At 29.0% G+C, this 23,030-nt stretch overlaps 6 protein-coding genes across 7 annotated transcripts; 3 read left to right on the top strand and 3 right to left on the bottom strand.

Moving 5' to 3' along the window:
• Positions 1 to 397: 397 nt before the first annotated feature.
• LOC116772007 (ejaculatory bulb-specific protein 3-like) lies at positions 398 to 3,356 on the bottom strand. 2 transcript variants are annotated; one of them, XM_032664030.2, is made up of 3 exons: positions 3,227 to 3,356; positions 1,048 to 1,231; positions 398 to 799 (listed from the first exon to the last, which is right to left on the bottom strand). In XM_032664030.2, the coding sequence occupies exons 2-3, from the start codon at positions 1,223 to 1,225 to the stop codon at positions 612 to 614; spliced, it is 366 nt and encodes a 121-aa protein (XP_032519921.2). In that variant the 5' UTR covers positions 1,226 to 1,231; positions 3,227 to 3,356; the 3' UTR covers positions 398 to 611. The 2 variants fall into 2 exon arrangements, with proteins under 2 accessions (XP_032519921.2, XP_032519920.2); XM_032664029.2 differs by lacking the exon at positions 3,227 to 3,356 and adding an exon at positions 1,680 to 1,789.
• Positions 3,357 to 3,381: 25 nt separating this feature from the next.
• On the top strand, positions 3,382 to 6,920 carry LOC116771973 (ejaculatory bulb-specific protein 3-like). Its single transcript, XM_032663984.2, has 3 exons — positions 3,382 to 3,511; positions 4,092 to 4,289; positions 6,718 to 6,920. Exons 2-3 carry the CDS (start codon positions 4,109 to 4,111, stop codon positions 6,861 to 6,863), a joined length of 327 nt encoding a protein of 108 aa, XP_032519875.2. The 5' UTR covers positions 3,382 to 3,511; positions 4,092 to 4,108; the 3' UTR covers positions 6,864 to 6,920.
• Positions 6,921 to 8,635: 1,715 nt separating this feature from the next.
• Positions 8,636 to 13,665, top strand: LOC116771972 (uncharacterized). The gene is made up of 5 exons (XM_061528230.1): positions 8,636 to 9,092; positions 9,881 to 10,079; positions 10,171 to 10,359; positions 10,807 to 11,031; positions 13,365 to 13,665. The coding sequence occupies exons 2-5, from the start codon at positions 9,887 to 9,889 to the stop codon at positions 13,544 to 13,546; spliced, it is 789 nt and encodes a 262-aa protein (XP_061384214.1). The 5' UTR covers positions 8,636 to 9,092; positions 9,881 to 9,886; the 3' UTR covers positions 13,547 to 13,665.
• A 12-nt stretch (positions 13,666 to 13,677) lies between these two features.
• On the bottom strand, positions 13,678 to 15,313 carry LOC116771997 (EF-hand domain-containing family member B). The gene has a single exon (XM_032664013.2). It carries the CDS (start codon positions 15,250 to 15,252, stop codon positions 13,678 to 13,680), a length of 1,575 nt encoding a protein of 524 aa, XP_032519904.2. The 5' UTR covers positions 15,253 to 15,313.
• Positions 15,314 to 15,579: 266 nt separating this feature from the next.
• LOC116772004 (ejaculatory bulb-specific protein 3-like) lies at positions 15,580 to 18,639 on the top strand. The gene is made up of 3 exons (XM_032664026.2): positions 15,580 to 15,687; positions 15,872 to 16,062; positions 17,892 to 18,639. Exons 2-3 carry the CDS (start codon positions 15,879 to 15,881, stop codon positions 18,077 to 18,079), a joined length of 372 nt encoding a protein of 123 aa, XP_032519917.2. The 5' UTR covers positions 15,580 to 15,687; positions 15,872 to 15,878; the 3' UTR covers positions 18,080 to 18,639.
• LOC116771970 (allergen Tha p 1-like) lies at positions 18,244 to 19,706 on the bottom strand. The gene is made up of 2 exons (XM_061528188.1): positions 19,578 to 19,706; positions 18,244 to 18,765 (listed from the first exon to the last, which is right to left on the bottom strand). Exon 2 carries the CDS (start codon positions 18,756 to 18,758, stop codon positions 18,372 to 18,374), a length of 387 nt encoding a protein of 128 aa, XP_061384172.1. The 5' UTR covers positions 18,759 to 18,765; positions 19,578 to 19,706; the 3' UTR covers positions 18,244 to 18,371.
• Positions 19,707 to 23,030: the final 3,324 nt, after the last annotated feature.

Here is a 23,030-nt window from a genome sequence, read left to right on the forward strand (position 1 = left end):
CTGAGTACTAGCATTCATTTAACATGTTCAAAGCATAAAGATTAAGTTAGTTTTATAAACAAATAATATAGAATATTTATTAATAGTATAATAACATACATTAACGGTGGCTTAAATTTTATAACTTCGTACAGAATATTCAATAGAATTGACCCCAAGCCGCTAGTAAGTTGTTATTAGGCAAGCCTGGTTAAAGTAAGCCGGTTGCACGTGTATTTGAGTTTCGCTTGCGCAGTACTGCGTCTGACGTAACTCATAAATTATGTAACGGTATCACCACTGAGCAATTGGTTCAAACCATAATGGTTTGATATTTATTTAAAGTCTTAGGTTACAAATCATGTTATATCGATATCATTATATAAGTCTTCTTATAAGTATGAAAAGAAACAAAATATTTATATTTAAAGTTTTAATCCATTAAACGTGTATACATATGGTATTGAATTTACCTTAAAATGTCTTAAATATAAAAGGCATGGTTAATGGTTATGTCATGAACAAGATCACAGAATTGAAAAAAAAATCAACAAAAAATTAGATATAAACCATTTATAAATTAGTCAAAAAAAATATTAATCTTCAAGTCTTTAAAAGGGTATTTATTATTATTATTTATTTTGCTTTAAGAAAGCCAAGAATGCCGGCTCGTACTCCCCAGTAGGATCGAACTTTGTTCGAAATTCTTGGGCCATTTCTGCTTTTTTTTCAAAGATCGCTTTTACAAATTTCCTCACTTTCACCTTTTGTGTATCAGAGCATTTTTCGCAAGCTGTCTTTATAACTTCCGGTAATAATTCTGCGAACATATGTAAACTTTTTATAGCTCTTTATATAACCAACATAGTGTTCGAGGAAGAAGTCTTTAAAATGTTGTATAATTACAAGTTTAATGTAGGTATATAACCCACAATAAATTTAAACGAAAATAATATTGAAAAATACAATTCAAGTGCAAATAAGTTCATAAATAAATTGTTATTTTTATTTAAGAAAAATTTTACTTTGCCTAATATCATTGCTTCGTGTTAAAATAGAAGATTATACCTTTGAATTCCTTTGAGTACTCGGTAGTGCAAGGTGCCTTATCAAGGAAACAATCAAGGTAGGAAGTGAAATGTTGATCATCAGCTAGAATAGCATCGACATCAAGTGAGTCGTATTTTTCATCATAGCTCAGAACACAGGTCACGGTCAATATCATTAATAATATTAATGATCGCATTTTGAACTGGAAGGAAAAGTATTATATTTTTACTTAGTATTCTAAACATTATAATACATTTACACACTGTTCCGTATGCATTTAGATTTTAATAAATTTTACACCGACTTATCCTACACGTATATTTTTAAAGTCTAGATTGACTGTATTACAAATTTAGCTAGAAGATCTTTACTTATATTAAAAAAAAATTATACACTATGTGTTTTTGTAGAGCCTATATAGATAGATAGACATATATATATATATATATATATATATATATATATTCAGGTTATATACGAGTATATTAAAGCTTTCTAATTATATGCTTAACACAATTTTTAAGTGTCTGAGGATATTTATAAAAAACAAACAAAAAATATTTCCTTTGAATTTCGTTTTCAATGTCTATATTGTTGTCAATATAATATAAGCTATAATTTTTCTACACAATCTTCTTTAAAAATATTACCTTAAAACAAACTTCACTGAATAAACGCTTGTATGGAACCTATACAATAATCGAAAACTCACAACATTTATATACAGGAACAACGGAAATTATATATTATTTTAAAATGACATAATGGTATTCAAATTGCAATGATTAGTTTTTAACAATAGAAAGGCAATATACATTTAGACCCGTAATGGTGGCATTATTGATATAATAATTATATCATTAAAAAAAGGATCATTCGCCTCGATTATTTTTATAGTCATTATTTACAATATAATATCATTTATTTACTATTAATATCAATTCTAATACAATATACTGAATTAAAGTATAATAATATTGTTAAAATTGTGAACAGATAACTTTTTCAGAACTTCTCTGTTCACTATTTAAACAATAATTTAAAAAAATACGTTTACGAACTCTAAACTACTTTTATGAATTGCCAGGGCAATTAAATTTTAATTGTAAGAAAATATTTTTACAGCGAAGTTTGTATTTAACTGTTATTACATAGAAAGATAGGTAAAGGTTCTTTCCTTCAAATAGACCTCGACACCATGTATCTTAGATGAAATCTAAAAATTATCATATAAAATAATAACATTATTACAGATATAATCTCTTTTCACTAATAAACAAAGTGCAATTAAGGGGATTTGAAAATAGACTAGGACAATCCGTCAATGAAAGGGTCAGAGTACATACTGAAATACACTCCTTATCCCCCACAGACCGTGTAATCATCATTATCATATTTTATGCATAATAAATTTTATTCTTAATCAATACTAGTTATAGAAAAATAAAGACAAAGGTTATGTATTTACTCGTTGGTTTATAAAACAAAATCTATTATGAATGTAATGAAATCAAATAAAACTAATACCTTTTCGGACTTACTGCGCGAATTTTTATTACTTTAAACTACATAATCCCGACGTCACTACATAATCACGGGCCCTCCTCAAAAGATGCCGGGATCATAACATCATACCAACATGTATCAAAAGAAAAAAAAGCGGTTACATTAAAGCTCTATTCTGTTATTTATTTACTTTCCAAAACCTTTACAACGCCTTATATTTTATTTGCTAAACTCACATGACCCTTCATAATTTATCAAGTTTAATTCTTAAAAGGCGAATATATAGACAAAAAATCTTAGAAGAAACTGTATAAGGATATCTTATCAAAGAAATACAGTAAAAAAAAATTTTCTGTTAAATTCATATTTCTTTAAAAGAGTTTTTTATTTGCATTTGTAGGTATATTTAATTTATGACAAATTATTTTTACATTTAACGACGTCAAAGTAAGAAGGTGTTACTAGTTGATAAAATAATATTTTCCTGTTTCTATAAAAAAATTCTTTTCTTTTTTTTGCTTTCTAATATACCAAATTCATGGTATAGCAAAAGCTTTATCAGTACAACCTTTATAATATTCTTTAGAATATAAATTGGTCGATATCCGTTTTAAAGTATTATGAATATTGACTTTTTCTTAATTTTATAAGTGTTTAGATTTTTTTGTAAGTTGAATATCAAAATACTTACATTTATTCATAAACACTTTAAGACCACAGCACGACTCTTTTTTGCCCAAACTTAAAATAACATCATTATTTACACTTAAATTAACAAGTGAAGTCAAGCGTTAAGTTAAGTTAAGGACAGCAGCTAAACAGATTTATACTAGAAGTTTCGCAACACTTAATTATCTCTCATTTATCTTCAAGACAATCATCGCTAATAAGGTTTTTCTTATATTTAAAATAACGAGTCTATCATATATAATAAGACCTCCCTTTGTAGCTGCTATTATTTACTCTGTTTTTCATGGTGAGTGTTTAATCATTGTTATTAAAAAAATATTATTAGAAAACAATTTTTTTTTCTCCTTACCTATATACCGAAACAGTTTTATTTAATTTTTAAACAATATATATTATATAGATTTTATTATTGTTCACTTCATTTTATTTCAATTACAAGTAATAGGAATATTAGGATTATGTTAAAATATGTCTTTAAATAATTAACATAGCGCTGGAATGTAAAAATTATTTTTATAAAATTTATATATAAATAGTTTATAAATTTAATATATATTCATACATACATATATATCTCCTTAGTAATTGATCTTTATAATTGTATTTAATATTAACATTAGTAATTAAAATTTTATAGATTTGGTTTAGTAAGAGTGTTACTTTTTATTACCCATTTCGTTTTCGTCAACATTTTAAAGGACACTAGTTTTAATATTTATGTTAACAGAACCTCATCAATAGTACTATATAGTACGATTTTTCCACGTAAACGTTGCAAGTGACGGTGTTTAGGTGTACAAAAATTTATCTTAATCCAACTGTTGACTATTTTCATAGAAAAATAGTTTTTGAATATTTTTTTCCAGTTTCGTTGCTTGTTGTAATGTGGTTTGCAATGAGAGGATACATCGTATTCCTGACTGTAATAGCTGTAGCTACCGCCTCGCAGTTAACTTTCGAAAACCTCGACGTAGAAGAGTTGCTAAAGAATGAACACAAAAAACAGGCAGTCTTCGCTTGTTTATTGGATCAGGCACCATGTGGGGACATGCAAAGCTTAAAAGGTAATGCTATGTTTTAATGAATAATGCTAGTTCACTTATAATAGTGGAAAACAACACCCTGTCTTTAATTAATATTAACATAAATTTATGTCACTTGATTTGCACGAAGTAGTACGACTTGTCAAAGAAAATCTATGTTAAGTGCAATGAGTAAACGTACTAAAATTCCTAATTTTATATGACCTTATAGATTAGTTCCCTCGGTACTTTTAATGTTATACCCGTTTATTATAAGGCGACAAAATACATGGACTAAATAGATTTCAATATCTTTATAAAAACTATTTGACTTGAATTAGATAACACGTAGTAAATGTTAAAAACTAGAAACTACATAGTGTCAACGTAAAATTTACAAAATAGAACTAATAAATAATATAAAGGTTCTAAGCGAAAACGATAACTACTAACCCGACAGGCAATATTAAATATCAATAAAATATAAATCAGGCATAAATTCTAAGAAAAGATTTTGTAAACGTATTTTACATAAAATATGTAATGAATTATATAAAACAATATAAAGTGAATTTATGTCACTGACTCTAACTCTAAACAAAGTTAAATCCTTTCGTCGCCTGATAATAAAATATAGACATTTTGAACGCAAATTGGTTTGCTATTTCCATATTCACAAATTTATGTTTTAATCTTTTATCAAAATTAAATCCTAAAATCCGATAGTAATTCGAAAAATAACTATTAAGTGGAAAAAATATTAAGCACCAAAGCATTGTCCTTCTTTATAGATTACTAGTTGTTACCCGCGTCTTCGTCTGCGTAAAAAAAAACTTATACTAAAGTAATCAAAATATTCATAAAGTAATACTATACTAAAATAACACAAAGGACAAATCAATATTATACAGTTTTATATAATATTCTGATTTACCTCGCTTCGAGATGTCCAATTAGGATATTAGTTACCATGTTGATGAAATTATATCAACTACAAGCTAGATACTATTTGCTTTTTTATGTTCTTAGAACTAATACCCATTATTATTTATAGATATTATAAAATCAAATCATTTTTATTGAATAATTAACTGTTAAATTTACTATGGAGTATGCATTGTTAAATACGAATGATTCATATTGTTGACTAGCTTTGCCCGCGACTCCGTCCGCATGGGGTTGTCCTCTGCCACTAGGCCCTCTGAACCCGAACTGCACCTCATGGTTCCACCCGTGTAGTTTTGGGGTCGGGATGAAATATTTTAAAAGCTGATTATTTGAATAATGGGTAGATATCAGGATACAAAATGTGATGCTTATTTTAATTAGAGCTTTAGCAAATAGGAATGATTAGAGCCTTGGGAAAGATTAGACTTACGCTTTCGTGGCATAATTCTCAGTAAGTACCTATTTTTCAATATTTCCAAAAAATACAATATTGCCTATTCAAATAAAATATCAGCAATACTTTATTATTTTAAAAACAAAAAAGAAAATCAAATACAAACCTACGTAATATTTATATTAAAAATAAAAACAAAATAACTCAACGGATTTCCTAACTAAAAGAAATACCCGCCAATATTACATTAATAGATACCCTACAGTGCGTTTTAAAAAAAATTGCTAGTGCCTTGAAAATTCACGTTACGGAGACAACCGTCAACGATATCTGCCCTCACGCGTCTGCTCGTGTTCAGACTTCAGGTAGAGCAGTCAGCGATGAGCGACTTGTTCCTCCACCCAGCCCGCGCGGGGCAGGCTAGTCGTCGACACGAAATTAATTTTGTTGCGCGTTATTTTGATTGATTTTGCTTTACTTCCTAAAGTATTTATTTCATTTGATGTAAAAGGAAAAAAAAACAATCTTCATGAAATGCTCATGCCTACCAATCTATTTAAAATGATCAAGATCAATACTGTATTTGTGTAATAAATAACTTTCCAAGTTAGCGCTCTATAATTGCCCATTTGTTAAAGTATTAAAATGGATACGGTATGTTATCCTTAAGAGACATATGGTAACGTGGACTTTTGTGTAGACCTATATAAGATACACAATTACACCATACATTATTTTGTTACATCTTCAAGGGCTTAAGCAGCGTTTTCGTTAAAAACTCCCAGACAACTTATTTTTTTCGACATTGTCAGCGTGTATACGGTTTCACTCCTATTGACCGGGATAAAAAGTAGTCTATAGTAAATCCAGGGTAGCACCTATCTAATTACCAAATTTCAACCAAATCGGTCCAGCCGTATCTATGTGAAATAATAGCAAACAAACATCCATACATTCTCACAAACTTTTATTAATAGGATAGTAGGATAGGATTAGTAGGATTATATTATTTGATAGATTGTTGATGTAGCTACTGTTATACTTTTAATTTTTTAATCATTTATTTACAATGGGAAGCATTATTACTTATATAATTATGATAGCTTTTCTAATCATAATTTTTTTCAGATGACATTTCTGATCTCATCAAGACCAAGTGCAGCCAGTGCAGTCCGAATTTAAAAAGAAAATATGATAACACTAGACAGATTCTTTTGGAAAAATATCCGGATACAATGAACGCTTTGATGCTAAAGTATTCATCAAAGAATTGAGGTGATCGCATTGTCAATATATATATTTATTAAAATTAAAAGTGTCAGAACTAATAATACGAATTTCATTAAAAGTTTCCTCCTCATTTTAACTAAAATCAATTTAACTAACAATTTTATTATTAACTTTGCTTAAAATCTATTCAAAAATGTATAACAAAAAGAACAAAAAATACCCGTACATTTATCCAACAATCCAAAATATTGATTTCCAATTTAAGTTTGTATAACAGAATTATAAATTGGAGACATTGAAAAAACTCTTTAATATACAGTTTAAATGAATAATACAAACGTATTCAAAATATAAAATATTTCATAATTAAATATCATCATATAACCAAGTTTATATTATATATTTAGGAAACACTCGTTTATTTAGTACCGAACCTTTAAATTCCCGGAGTGACATTAAAGCGATGACATTTGGTTTGTTCACCTTTACGCGGGAAAATATATGTCGACGCGACTTGTGTCTTCATAAATTGAATTTAACTTATTTAAGCTGTTTTGGTATAAGATAATAAATAGTTTGTTCTAGTTAAGGTTTGATATGTTATTTAAAAGTACTGACTTTATAAGACGGCTATAGTTTTTAATTATTTTGTTAGAAACCTAAATATATAGTTATATTAATAAACATTGGCAGACTACTAGTAAATTACTAGACTGCTTAAAACTGTGTTAAAATTTACTTAAACTAGAAACGATATCTGAGACTCTCGGAAGTAGGTACATGTATGTACATGTATGCTATGTTTATTTTTTTAGGTACATGTATGCTATGTTTATTTTTTGAAGTAATTTCGAATGTAGTTGTATTTTTACGAAATTTTAATCGAAGGGTGAGTAAAATGATGTTCGAAAAGTAAATCCAATGAACATAATTTATTTAGAGAATTTATCAGTGAATAAAAAACAATCTCTCATAAACTAGTTAACCTACGAAAAGACCAAACCAAGTGAAAGTTAAAAGCAATTAAAGAAATCGAACCAATTGAAATAAAACAGCGGTTTCTATAAATAAATACTACCTGTTCAATGATGTACTGTAATTTTGCTCATACAAAACCTTTGTGAAGATATCAAATCTCGAAGACTAACAGGTATAGGTTAAAGGAATTGATTGAATAAGTTTAAAGGAATTGATTACATTCCTGTAAGTTGTGTTGTTTTAAATTGTGCTAATATGTTATCAATGGTTGAAAACAGTTTAGCTCCTTGCTTCGGTTTTATTAAATGAATTTTACATAGACTTCTTTTTTGTTTTATTGCTGCGATGCTGGTATTTACATTAGGCTTTATAAGATTTGCCAGTTTGCAGTTAAACATATTTGAATTTGATTTGGCATGTTACGTTATCAACGATAATTAAAAACCAAACAACTATTATAAGGATATAGAACCAAGTATGTACTCGTATTTTGTGAAATAGATTAAAAATAGCAACTTTGTTTTTATTTATATGTGTTAAATAGTTTGACACTAAAATATTTAATTTAAGTCGTCATTATAATTGCAACGGTTCCTTAATTACAAGAACATGACTCAAAACAATTAGTTATAGAAAATAAATCTCAAGAGTAAATACAATCCAAGGGTCAACTCTAACTGTACTTTTTCGTTCCGAGAATTGATCTTAACTCATACGGGGTATTGAACGCAACAGGTTTAGGGAAAAAAATAAAAAGTTAATACCCCATTATAAGGCTTCGAACATAACGTAATAACTTTAACTTCTTATTGAGATTTAAAATTCAAAAGCCCTTGCAGTACACAAGAGCTCAAACGAACTAATTATAAATAGCGAATTTGGACTTTATAAGCTATACGTATCCGTATATACAAATGCATTACAAAGAAAACAGTAAAAGAATTTACTTTAACCTAATTATGTCGATAGCAGTCAATATAAAACACAATAACATTCACTGCCAATAAATATTAAACACAAATTGATAGCCTGGAAGAATTCAATGACACACTTATATTGGGTATTAATAAGATAGTTTTTTCCTTGAACGTGTGTGTTGCATCGACTATTTCAAGTATTCGTCATCGGGCTTACTTTGCTACTTTCTTCAATTCCTTTATATTTTGTATGCGAGCCGTTATATCGACCTCAGTGATCTGGGACTGGTTTAGAGAAATGGTCTCAAAGTTTATAACGGAGACACACCGTCTTTGACCGTCACTGACGAAGGACTTGCGACTACTTTCTTTTCAAATGTAAGTAAGAAAAACATTTTGCTTTGTTTGAATTTTAACTTGCGTGAAAGCGGTACGCTGGCCGCGTTACGTTAGTTCCGAAAATATGAGTATCCAATATTGTTATTCTATGTGACATTACATTGAACAGCATTTTAAAAACCTAGTAATTATAAAATTACATATTGTATATTTAATTAATTCTAACATCAAGGTATTTTTATATTGCGCGGTTATTATTTATACATTCTATTATTTATCATAGTTATGGAAAACAATTTATAAGTAAATATTATTTATATTAAATTAACATGAATTTTATTATTGGTGCATGTTATAGTTTATAACAACTTTGATCATTACTTCGTCCGCTTTTAATAGTTTTTTTTTACATGTACATATTGATAAAAAAAATATAGGTAAAATAAAATGTCCTAAGTATCACTTATTACATCAACTTTCTGTCAGTGAAAATCAAAATCCAAAAAAAGGAAAGAGAAATCAATTAGAGCAAATAGACTGCCAGACAAAAATTGTAAAAAAAAATTGCATATATATATACATATTCCGTGTATACATCTGTAACCATTTAGGATAAAGCGTTTATTTTAATTCTTCAAATCACTATAGATGAATTACTTCCTGTGACTTATATAAAAAATATTATTATCTATGTACTTCGTATAAAACAAATTAAACATAAAAATATTTGCATAGCAAAATTTTATTATTTCCATTGTATTCAGTAGCTGAAAAAAATGTTATAATTAATAAAATAAAATTACATATAATAATGCTTTGTGGTCCAGAAAACAATGAGGTGTCTGTTGCTTGCACTATGCGCGTTGACGGTGATGGCATCGGGCGTCGCACAACAAAACCAGTTCCTTCACCGATACGACAACTTCAATCCTGATTCAATTATCCAGAACGAAAGGATTCTGCTTGCGTATTATAAATGTGTCATGGACAAAGGTCCTTGCACGAAGGACGGCAAGAATTTCAAGCGTAAGTACTTAAAAAAAAGTTTCCTTCAAAGAGAGATGATGAAATATCCTAGGCTTTAAAATTAAATAATACTCTTGATGTGTGTTTCTAGGTGTCCTCCCAGAAACGCTATCGACGGCATGTGGTAGATGTTCACCTAATCAAAAAATCGTAGTCCGTAAGATGCTACTAGGTATTAGAGCGAAGAGCGAACCTCGTTTTTTTGAACTCTTAGATAAATACGATCCAACTCGAGTCAACAGAGAAGCACTATATAGTTTTCTTATTACCGGAGATGGAAGAAACTTTTAAAACTTTAAAATAAATTATAACATAAATATCTCTGTTTTAAGAGTGTAATTTAATATTTATTATGAATAAAAATATTTTATACAGCGAGTTTTTTTAATATTTCTTCTATGCAATATTTGCAATATAAAACATATTAAAAATATATAATATTACACTTCAATATGTCTTTATAGTTATGGCAGGGATACATTAAAAAACAAAAACAATTGTTTCTGCATTTTTGATTGATTTTTATTTCCTGCATTGGAGAGAGATATCAATTAATTAATGAACAAAAAGTATTTTATTCTCTTGACCATAAAGTCTTGTTGCCACGACAAGGGCAATTCAGCTGCTATAATTAAATCACTGCTATTCTTTATTCATACCATACCGAAAAAGATTACATTATGGACAATATAAATACGGGATTAAACTATTTCCACTCATATGTTAGAATCTCACGTCGGTAACAACACTTGTTGTTGTAAACAATTAAAGATGAAGATTTTTATTTTGCTGCTCTGTGTTTTTGCTGCGGTTATTGCTGAAGAAAATTCTGACCTATCAACTGAAAACATTGATCTTACCGAAGTTGTAGGAAATGATAAACTAATAGAATCTTATGCTAATTGCTTGATTAATAAGGGACCGTGTACCCCTGAAATGGAAAAAATTAAAGGTGAGTATCAAAAATATATTTATATTACAATAACATTAAGGAAATGAAAAATTAAAATATACATTATTTTCTTAAAAACAAAATTATACCATGCAGCTATCTATCGTATGTAACAAATATGTCTTATGAAAATTTTTAAAATATAAATTCAAGTTTTTCTATCTTGATTCTTTTCATAATCGCATAAGGATTTCCGAAAGGTTTCATAGCAAACCCATTTTTGTGAATGATACTTCTCAGCCATTTCCCAAACTTTTTTAAATTTTTCGTCATCCAATTTATAACCAGCTCTTTCAAATACTTCCATAATTGTTTTACGATCACGTCGAGCGTATAAATCACGATGGTTTAGACCTAAAGACGTGAGTATACTTGGAAGCAAACAGGTTCTAGCGTCAGATTCATGAGGAAGATAAGTTCTATCGGCTTTGCAGCAACCTTCAGGGGTAATGGGATAATCTTTGTCTAAATATCTTCCTGAAGGAATACCAGCCATATTCCTCGTATCAATTACTTGATTTTCTCTAACCATATCTCCATACGTCGTTCTGAAATCTAAATATTCTTCCGGTACATCAGAAATTTTTGGCAGTTCAGGCGATGGCTCTCTATAATTAATTACATGGATAAATGATTTATATTTAATTTTATTATTAATTTCATCAAACGCTTTCCAAACTGACAAGAGAGGTTCAATTAAGGATGACTGGAAATGTATGAATCTTATTTTACATTGGTCATAAACGACTTGTTTTGGTAACCAACACGTATTCGCTTTATCTAAAAATTTTAACTGTAAATAAAATTGATAGAAAAATGATCCATCAAAGCGCTTACTCAAACATTTTCTTACAGTATTTAAATGACCTAAGCATTGTATAAGTAATTCTTTATATTTGTTTACTTCACAAGACCTCAAACACTCTACTAGTTGATCTCCTGGTGGCTGTATTTTTCCAAAAGCAAAACCTTCCGGAACACGACTAGCATTATTATTAGGCATGCTAGATGTCGACAATTTTGGAGCTGTTTCTTTTTTGTATTTGGCCTGTATGTCAGCTATTGGTTGTTTTAATGCAGTACCTAAATTTACCCTATCATCAGTAAGACAACATCTCATACACTTCCCAGTACGATCTCCCTCACACTTTATTCCAAATGTAGATTTTTTGTTAAAAAAACAGTAATTGCGTTTTTTCTGGACGCCTGGACTTTTTGATATCGGCGTTTTATCGATAATAGGATCCTTTGGCAAAATTATATCATATAGACTATCATGAGTTCGCTTTTCCAAACCACATACGGTACCATAAATATTAAAACCTTCAGGGAGTGTAGGCACAGGATCAGAAATTTTACCTACTTCTTTTTTCCAGTATGATGTATAACATGTATTTTTAAAGTCTTCTACCAGAGTTTGCATTTTTGATTTAACTGGGGGATTGATGAGTTCAGAACCCTCACTAAAAATACTTGCATGTCGCATATCCCGTTTTTTTATATCCTTTATTGGAGGAAATTCAGTCTTCAAAGTGGAAGGCTCAAAAGCATCACTAATTAGTGCATCAACTTCGTCTTGTAAGCTATACCATTTTAATGAAGAGCTTATATTTTCTAGAGGTTGATCAGTTTGTTTACCAGCAGCACATATTTTATTATTCCGATCAATAAACATATTTTTGTTTCCCTTCCCACCACTCACATTGTTTTGCATTATTTTAAGTCTATAATAGTATTAAATATAGTTATAACAATTAACACTATTTTAATTACTTTAATTTAAAAAAAGATAATATTCTTTAGGATAAATTAAAAAATATTAAGGCAAGCGTCAAAATACTTATGAATGCGAATAAATACAATTTTGTTATTGTACGCCAGTTTTTTAAAACTTATTGACAACTAGAAATATAAAAGAAGTTTTTTTATAAATTGTACATTTAATAATAAAATAGTTATTATATTATTGGTATATCACGGCTATAACCATCTTTTTTTATATTAACTATCTTTTTTTAACTATTATAACAAAACTAAATTACTAGGTTGTTTACAATATATACATATATACTTTTAAATGATTTTCTAGATAAAAATATAATTGTAATAAGGTGTTTCAATATAGGTTTTATTAATTTAATTTAGTTTTATGATTATATTTTGGTTAAGCTTATTAATAAAAAAAAGAAAACCCCTAACAAAGTAAAACTTAATTAGAACTACGAACATAACTACCAGGAAGCCTATATTTTGGGTTGGTTAAGTTTAAAATACTTTGTAAATAAAAAATGTGTTTCTACGCGTCTTACTCTAGTTTCCTTTGATACTTACAGGATTACTACCTGAAGCTATAGCAACCAAATGTTCAAAGTGTACGGAAAAACAAAAAGAAGTAGGGAGCCAATTGATAAAAGGTGTAAGAGAAAAGCATCCTGAAATCTGGAAAAAATTAACGACTTACTTTGACCCTGAGGAAAAATACAGGGAAAGCGTTGAGGAATTTCTTAAAGCTTAAATAATCAAAAACGATTTTCCATACCTATAATATATATCTTTTATTATAATAAAATTATATGAGCAAAGATTTTTTTATTTAAAAATCATATATTTAAAAAAAATTATATAAAGAACATATTTTTCTCAATATTATTTCTTTTCTCCATCATTATTGTTATAATTGTCTAAAGCTTTACGAAATGTTTCATAGCAAACCCAACCCTGTGAATGATATTTCTTAGCTTCATCCCACACATTATTAAATTTATCATCATCAAATTGTTCACCAGCTGCTTCAAATACATGTCTGATGACATCTGGGTCTCGTTTTCCATACATATCCCGATGATTAACATGAAGCAATGTAAAAACACTAGGACATAGACAGGCTTTCATATCAGATTCATGAGGAAAACATGACCTGTGAGCTTTACAGCATCTTTCCGGTGTTATCGGAAAGTCTTGGTCGAAATATCTTCCTGAAGGTAGTCCTGCCATCAAACTTTTATCTTGTTCCTTATCTGGTTTAACCATCTCCGTGTAGGTAGTACGAAAATCCAGGCAATCACTGGGAACGTCTTCTATTTTTGGAATGTCTGGTGATGGTTCTCTATAATTTATTACATGAACAAATGTTTTATATTCAATGTTATCGCCATCAAAAGCTTTCCACATTGACAATAAAGGTTCTATTAAAGTTGAATCAAATCTTATTAATCTTGAAGCACATAATTTATAAACAGTATTTTTTGGAAGCCAATTTGTTTTTTCTGTATCATAGTATTTAAGATTCAAATAAAATTCTCGAAAAAATGTTGGCAGAAATCGTGTTGATAAACATTTTCTAAGAGAATTAAGGTGAGCAAGACATTTTCTAAAAAATAACCTTCCCGGATTCAGCTCGCAAAATGTTAAGCATTCAGGTAAATTGTCAGGTGGTTTTAGCTTTCCAAAAGAGTAACCTTCAGGTAAATTATTAATATTTTGATTTGGACTTAGAACAACACCAATTCTAGGCTGATAAATATCTTGGAAATTTGCCTGTATTGTATTTACAATAGTTCGGCTACTTGTTCCCAATATCATTCTATCATCTGTGACACAGCACTTGGCATACGTTCCCCGTTTATCTACAAATGTTCTATGTCCATAAGTTAAATCACGATTAAATGGGGGAGCGCAGTAATTGTACTCTTTTTGCACGCCAGGATCTTTTGATTTCAACGTATTATCACTTTGAGGCTCTTTTGGCATTACAATATCATATAATCGTCCATGAAACTCTGTTTTTTTACCAAACGTTGTTCCTTCAATATCAAATCCTTCAGGAAGCATAGGGACTGGATCACTAGAACGACCAAGAGGTTTTTTCCAGTATGATGCATAAGGAGTATCCTTGAGGTCATCCACAAGCGTTTGAAATTTAGTTTTTATGGGAGGATTTAATATTTTAGCAACGTTTCCGAAAGGACCAGCATAACGCATATCCAATGGTATGGGATGACGTAATGGGGGAAGAGGAAGGGGTTTTTTAGGCGGCATGATGGTATCGCTAAGAAGAGCATCAACTTCATCTTTTAGTAGGTAATGTTGCAAAGAATCAGCGACTTCTTCATCTGGTTGTGCAGTTGGTAAACCTGCTGCGCAAATGTGAGGATCTCTTTCAATAAACATATTCAAGTTTCCTTTCCCACCTGAAGTGGAACGCTGGCAATCTACAGGCATTATAATATATTAATATGAAAATAACACAATATAAAGTAACAGTAAAATTGACAGTTATACAAAACAAGTTTGATACATTTTGACAAAAAATGTTATTCATAAAATTGCGCTGTCAAAACTAAAACCTATTATAATTTAAAAATTTGAAAAAGTCAATGCTAACCTTAAGTATATAGCCACATTATTTTAATATATCGTCTAACTTAAAACGGACATAACATAATTATATGTTTACATTTGCAATAACAGGTTACTACTGTTGCTAATAATGGAGTACCTACCTCATATAATGATAGATTAACCTCAATGTATAAATATTACCAAGCGCATATATTTGCTTTAGTGATATCTCAGTTTCCGTTTGTCCACTTCATAAAAGAAATGTTCAAAGATAAATATTATAATATACTTTATTAAGAATTGGTAACTTAAGAAGTGAGTAAACAAAACTATTTTATCGATATCGAAGTTTAAAGACTATTAAAGCATTTTGTCATTAGTTATAAACATAAATTTGTCATAAAACATAAATCTTTTGAATAATTTTTGAAGTGAGCAATATCATTTTAACGTTTTGATATTAAACGCATACTCAGCAACTAACAGTTATTTCTTTCAGTTATATTATGGCAACACTTTACATTTTTATCTTTGCTACAATATCAACATTGGTCTTGGCAGAGTTTTATAGTTCCCGCTATGATGATTTTGATATACAGCCTCTACTAGAGAATGATAGAATTTTGTTTAGTTACACAAAATGTTTTCTAGACCAAGGTCCATGCACCCCAGAAGCAAAGGATTTTAAGAGTAAGTTACTTTAATGTATAAATATCTAGGGATCTTTTGAGTATTTATTTAAGCAAAAATAGCAATTTGAAACATCCGGATATATGCTGAAACTAAGAAATCAGGTTCCAATCGAAGCCGTTATTAAATGAGTAGAATGATCACAAAAACTCGCCGCAAAGACTTTTACGGTGCGTGATTAAATTTGTGTATAGAGGTCTTAGATTGTTTAGTATGCCTCTTTCGAAATTGATAGTAACTTTGTAATCTCAATAACCGGAGGACGTAAGTATGCAGTTAAATAGTAAGCTACCTTTTCGATGAGAACATTAAAACCATTGTTGACGGCACATGCTCAGATCCTCTACCTATTAAAGCTGGCGTGCCCAAAAATTCAATGTTATCGCTGGCGATATTCGTTTTGCATTTTAAAGACATACGTGCCAGCAAAAATCCTTTTTATGAAGGTGGAACTACAATTGACAGTTTTTACACTGCGCAAGCTAATAATTTTGACCAACAAGTGAAAGATAGCAAAATGAGATGTGTATACAGTAAAGACTTCCTTGAAGTAGGTCTCCCAATGAAGTAGTTTAAAACTTTATCCCAAACCAAAGAAGACATAAATTTTCACGAGCGATGTAGTATTTCTAACCGGGACACATGCGTTTACCATACGCAGCACAAGTACGTCGCAACATGGAGTACTTTTCTCAGCTCTAATCCGGTGCCTCTCAATAACAAGTACATCCACATCACTCCATACAAAGAAACGCAAATTGAATCGTCAAAAAATCCATCTTAAGGTCCATCTTTAATTATAAGACCGTAGGAGCATGAGCTTAATTTTCGTATTCCGTCTATATAAGTTGCAAAATTGTTGAAAATTATTTAGCATAGTGCCATTGCCATGCATTTATCCTCGCAGTTTTTGTTTTAGTTTTGGATATCATCTAAATCTGTCAAACAGTTTAAAATCTAAAAATGCAACTAGGCTTCGGTAAATGTATGGCATCTAGGTCCTTCTTTCTAAGCACGTGCAAGATATGGAATGATCTCCCTTCTGATTTTGTCCCTGACAGCTACAATATGTAAATTTTCAAACGTCAGGTGATTAGGTTTCTCTTGTGAAGACAGGGCTAGCAAAGCATCTGAAAATCAAATTACGTGCACATATCCAGGGAGGAAGGTAAACATTTACCAAAAAAGTCACGGTTTACTCATTTGCCATCTTTTGGCTAAAAAAGACTAGATATTGAAGAGAATCAGAGAGTATTCAATGTAAAATGTCGTTTGATTTATTCGATTTTTATTACTGACTCCATTAAAAACAAACATTATATATTTTATAATTTATAAGAGACTGTCATATGATAACTTTCAATAATTTATACATAATAATAAGAATCAATTAAAAATTTATTAGCCATAAGAAAACTGTGACACTTACTTTCCAAAAACGATGAATAATAATCAAAGAAAGATTCCATCAGGATCTAATATATAATCGGGGAGTGCCCCTTAACTTAGGTCTTTTAATGTTTTTCATATTAAAATGAGGGTCTAATAACACCAACACCAATTGTAACAAATGTTCTTGTAAAGGCCAAAAAATTTAATGAACTGTTTCCATTGACTTGTGGCTGTAATACCAACAATGATAAACTATGTGATTGTCAAAATATTAATCATTTCCTGTAATACGATATTTCCTTTTATATATTACTATTTTATATCGAAATTAATTATTATCTTATTTAGTATAATATCTTATTTAGTATAAAATATTCACCAACGTGATATTTGACATAATATATTCGATTTGACTTCACTTTTAGATTTCCTTTCAGAGGCCATACCTGAGGCTTTAGAAACAACTTGTGGTAAATGCTCTCCAAAACAAAAACAACTCATTCGAAAAGTGATTAAGGCAATAATAGCAAAACAACCACAGGCCTGGGAGCAGTTAGTTGAAAAATATGACACGGAGAAGAAATATAGAGAATCTTTCAATAAATTCATAGAAGAAGAAAATTAACTTCACAGACAAGATATGCTCTACATTGATTATTTCGCAATTTAATAAATTTGTCGATATATATATTTATTCAATAATTTTGTTTTACTAAACTTTAATAAACTAATTCAAACTTCTTAGCAAAATTAATGTGAAGATTATAGACGTTTATAAACTTCAAGAAATTTCATATTCAAACTATTTATTATCATCAAAAGAAATTGTTTAATAACAGAGTTTTTTTTTTGTTTTTTTCCGAACAATAGTTTAAACCAATTATATAGACCCTGCTTCCATTTTCATGGAAATTGTTTTAGTGCTTCTCTTTAACAGCTTCAATCTTGTTCTTGTACTTTTGTTGGTAGATATCCTTAGGATCATATTTTCCTGCGAGTTCCTTCCATAAATCTGGCCGTTTGTTAACCAAATGACGAATAACTTTATCAGCCGATGTCTTTTGTTTTTCCGTACATTTCTTGCAATCGTTTTCCAGCGCGTCAGGCAAAGTTTCCTTCAGAGTCTTTGCATCTGATGTACAACGACCCTTGTCAACTAAGCAGTCAACATATCCCCTCAGGAGACGTTGAGACTCCAAAATTTCATCCACATTGATGTTATCCCATTTGTCAGTATAATGTTGTGGCCTTCCCCAAGCTACAGCAACTAAGCTCAATAATGCCAACAATACACACGACTTCATATTGAAACTGAAAATAATTTCATAAAAAAAAATTATAGATATCTGAGATATTTAGAGCTCAAATATAGGTAATATTTGATACCGTATGTACAATATTTTGTATTTACAAATGCTATCTGTTAGCATTAAAGAGTTTTTTATCATTACCTACTTAGTTAGAAATGTTTATCAAGACACTAATTGCTGCGATTGTCCATTGTTTATACATAATAAATATCAAAGCTATTGTGTCTAAGATTCTTGATGAATTATGTATCTATACCTACTTTGAGGAGGTAAGATTAGTTATACATATATGTAACTGATTGTAATCGTTCAAACCTGCTTTCTCTAGACTAAAACTTTAAACAGACTACAGCTGACTATATAAATTTAAGATATTCTTTGAAATTAAAATAAAATAATAAATATTTATTAATTAAATTTTGTCCAAAAATTTATATCAATAAAATCTTTCCATTTACATAATTTTTTCATAACATAGCGTACACAACAACTACTCTCAATCGATATTTTTTTTAAAAGGAACGTTCATGTTAGTCAGTTTTCTAAGTGAAGTTCTTTGAATATTTTGGAAACATACATATTTAAAGATATTGATACTACATTTGCTTAAGTTTTATAAAGTTTTAACCGTTGGTAAAAACACAAACTTTTCTCTCCGTATAAATAAATAATCAAGAAAAAATTCATATTAAAAAAAAGAATATTTAAAAACCGAAAAATTAACATGGAAATAAATTTAAAAGTAAACAATGCATACGATTGTAATCCACGATAATTATTTATAAAAATAAAAGAAAAACATTGACTATCTACCTTTTTATCCCAGTTGACTGTGGTCGTATCTAGCTGTGTTGTGATTATTTCTTGTCTGGGGAAGATTATTTATACTGCGTCTATCTTGTGGTTACTAAACACTGTACTATTGAATATAATTATTGGAGGCTTGAAAATAATTATGAATAATTAATTAAAGAAAAGTTTCCTCCGGAAGAATGTTGTCGTCACTATTTTTTTAATTACTAGCTGTGAACACAGATCAACAATACAGAAATGTTGTACTATGAATTTTATTAATAAAAACAATTGACATGAAAGCTAATGTGCGCTATCTATTAATATTAAAATTCATATATAAATAATATTTATGGAAAAACTTTTGACATGTGAAGGAATAGGAAATGAAATATTTACAAAAAAAGCGGTTTTTTTTAAACTAAGCATATTATTACTTTATAAGGCTAAGGATTAGAATATCAAAATGAAATATAGAATTAGACCAAATTATTTTTTATTCCATAAATTGTTCAGAACGATGCCTTAAGGAGAGGAAAAATATTCCGAATGCTTATTTTATTTCTCTTTATTCGTCAAAGAAGCAAATACAAAAAAAAATATTATACAGCACAAACAAGTACTCTTAAAAAGGACCAAGAAATTTTTGAGACTAATTTACTTTTTTTCATCACATCCCTTAATAAACGAGTTCATAATAGTTGGAATTTTTTTTCCATGTTCACGTCAATAGTGAAAAATGGAACTGATATTGAAAGCTAGTAAAAAGCCAATAAAATCGAACTCAAAATAATATATATCTTATGATTAATTATTGATCGTCTTCAAATGGTTACTTTTTCTTAATAAGCAGAAGTTGTAAAATGACATTGACAATTGAAACAAATGGGCTCAATGTTTTCTCACAATAGATAGAAAACAAGCCTTAGTTTTTTGTAATGTCATTATGTTCATAAAGTTGTATGTTTGATATTTTTAGTTTACATGTTTGATTCCTTTGTTAAGATATTCTTGTATATTTCATAAAATGGATATAAAAAATATTTTAAAGAATTGCTAAAACGTTTTATCCTATCTGAAGTCAACTTTAAGAAATTCGTAAGAAAATAATATTACATTTAAACAAGTTTTCAGCGCAACATGGATGGTTAAAAATATATAAAATATAATATTTACATTTACATATTAAAAGTAATAGGACCTTATTATACAAATATATAAAGATAAAAATAAATAGAAAATAGATACATGTACAAGTGGAAGGCTATTTAAGGATCTTATTATTGCATTAATATTAATAAACTAATTGGAAATGCAGAAACGAGAAGTGGACAACAGATTGTATACAGATACAATTAATGATACTAGGTAACAAATTTTCCTCATTTGTACACGGTAAATAACTTTAATACACCGGCTAAATATAATTCTGAACAACATTAACATTCATCAAGCGACATTGATTCAAATCGTTAGACTTGGTTTTAGTTAGAAAACTATGTGCTAGGTGAGAATTCCAGTTGTCAGTCTGTTCCTTAAACTTGATGATAATCCTGTTCGATAATATGCTAAATTATTCTTCTTCATCATCGCAAGAGTCTTTGCAGACTCGTCGTGGTCATCACGTATCAGTGATCCGTAAACATGATGACTTTCTTGGGAAGATAGTTGCAGTGGTTTCCCCTTGCCTTCTGCATATACTAAATTATAATTCAATAAAACTGAAAAACACATGATCTGTTATGCTTTTCAAATATTTATTTCTTAATTCGATCAAACGAGGTGTAGCGTATTCAGACAAACATACGACCCTATATTACACAGAAAGTAACGAGATGCAACAATAATTGTAAGAATTCATGAATAATTACAAACAGTTTTTTTTCTTTTCTCTCAATACCTTTTCTACAATCATCAGTAATTAAGCAACATTATCAAAGAAAACAAAATATCTAAAATTTGTATGGGTAATAGTAAATCTAATCTTGGTATTCCATTACATGCATTTGTTGCGTCATTTCTTGAATATAAATTAATATAAATTATCGCTTATAATTGCAATGAAGCGGTTTTGCAGGGTCGCGACCGAGGAAACTGTGGTTTGTTTTTTTTTTTTTTTTCCTATTAAAAACATACTAGTTCCACTTAAGTATTTCTTATTTGTCTCGGTTGCCTTGCTTGCATCTGATGTTATAGGTATATTACGAAAGTGTAATATAGAATTATGTTATAATAAGGAATTTCTATTAAAATAGTGATAATATAAAATGAATAGAAACGGTGTCAAAAAATAAACTTAATATAGACAGATTATAAAATCTGCTACACCAAAGGATTAGTGTATAATAATAAACTGAATTCTCATGAAATATGTCACAAATAGATAGAATAGTTCGAATATACAATGTATATTATAAATGTTTTGATAAACAAATAGTTCGAAGAGGAACTTTGATAGATATAAATTTCATAAGCGCCATCTATTTAGAAACATAGAAACTATTTAAAAATGTATGAGGAAAAATAATATGACTAGCCTTCTGCACAACTTTTCCTATAGATGGTAGTATTATAAAGAGAAAAAATGTTATTTTTTAAATATACATATAGATTATTTATAAAAATAAATTATCCTAAAAAAGGCTTCTTTATAAATCTTAACTTTTCTGAAAACTGTTATTCATTATACCTTTTAATTGTTACCTTTTTAATTGCATTTTTAAGCTTCTGATGATGATAATTGAATTTTTAATAAATTTACTTCCTAATTTAATGAAAGAATTACCATATGAAACCCAAATCAGAAAAATTAAAAATATTTTCATTTTTTTTAATTACTAACAATCTTTTAAACATTATTTTCTGTTCGCTCGTTATTGTGTTATATTTTTCAATATATATGAAAAGAAAAAAAAAAGCAGACAGTGACAAACAAAATGCGATTTTATTGGCTAATGACAACGTCTCTTTTTCAGTGCGAAAGAAACCATAGCACAAATTAAAAAATATATATTTTAGCCATATTTTTGAATAAAGAAAACAGTTGCAGATACTTTCTAACCTATATTTTCTTCTACATATCCTCCCTTCCGGTATTAATCGTTATTAAAACAAAGATTTATGTTTCTATCGTCACAGCAAAGTATTGAAAGAGTATGAATGCATTTATGTTTGCTTTACTTCCACTTTAGGTGTCCCCTAGGTTAGTAGACATTTTTATTAAGATGCATTAACAACCTTCCCCTTAATTTCACCTGCCATCAATTGAAATTGTATTCAAACATTATACAGTTGTATTAAAGAAACATGGTTAGTGGTTCCTGAGATATCATTAGAAGATCTCTTAACAATTTACAGCGATAGTATGGAAAATAATTCTACATATATTTACAGACAGTTTATGTCCACGTTACTTGCTGCTACCATCATTATTATTTTCATCAATTTCGTTTTATTTATACCCGTTGTGAATGT

Source organism: Danaus plexippus, assembly GCF_018135715.1.
Source record: "Danaus plexippus chromosome 16 unlocalized genomic scaffold, MEX_DaPlex mxdp_23, whole genome shotgun sequence".
Classification (NCBI taxonomy): Eukaryota; Metazoa; Arthropoda; class Insecta; order Lepidoptera; family Nymphalidae; genus Danaus; species Danaus plexippus.

Bases quoted from the DNA above. Each gene is read 5' to 3' on its own strand.
- LOC116772007 (XM_032664030.2), bottom strand. From the start codon at position 1,225: ATGCGATCATTAATATTATTAATGATATTGACCGTGACCTGTGTTCTG. The intron at 800-1,047 runs GTATAATCTTCT...ATATGTTCGCAG, and splicing joins GTACTCAAAGGAATTCAAAG to AATTATTACCGGAAGTTATA.
- LOC116771973 (XM_032663984.2), top strand. From the start codon at position 4,109: ATGTGGTTTGCAATGAGAGGATACATCGTATTCCTGACTGTAATAGCT. The intron at 4,290-6,717 runs GTAATGCTATGT...AATTTTTTTCAG, and splicing joins GGACATGCAAAGCTTAAAAG to ATGACATTTCTGATCTCATC.
- LOC116771972 (XM_061528230.1), top strand. From the start codon at position 9,887: ATGAGGTGTCTGTTGCTTGCACTATGCGCGTTGACGGTGATGGCATCG. The intron at 10,080-10,170 runs GTAAGTACTTAA...GTGTGTTTCTAG, and splicing joins GGACGGCAAGAATTTCAAGC to GTGTCCTCCCAGAAACGCTA. The intron at 11,032-13,364 runs GTGAGTATCAAA...TGATACTTACAG, and splicing joins TGAAATGGAAAAAATTAAAG to GATTACTACCTGAAGCTATA.
- LOC116771997 (XM_032664013.2), bottom strand. From the start codon at position 15,252: ATGCCTGTAGATTGCCAGCGTTCCACTTCAGGTGGGAAAGGAAACTTG.
- LOC116772004 (XM_032664026.2), top strand. From the start codon at position 15,879: ATGGCAACACTTTACATTTTTATCTTTGCTACAATATCAACATTGGTC. The intron at 16,063-17,891 runs GTAAGTTACTTT...ATTTCCTTTCAG, and splicing joins AGAAGCAAAGGATTTTAAGA to AGGCCATACCTGAGGCTTTA.
- LOC116771970 (XM_061528188.1), bottom strand. From the start codon at position 18,758: ATGAAGTCGTGTGTATTGTTGGCATTATTGAGCTTAGTTGCTGTAGCT.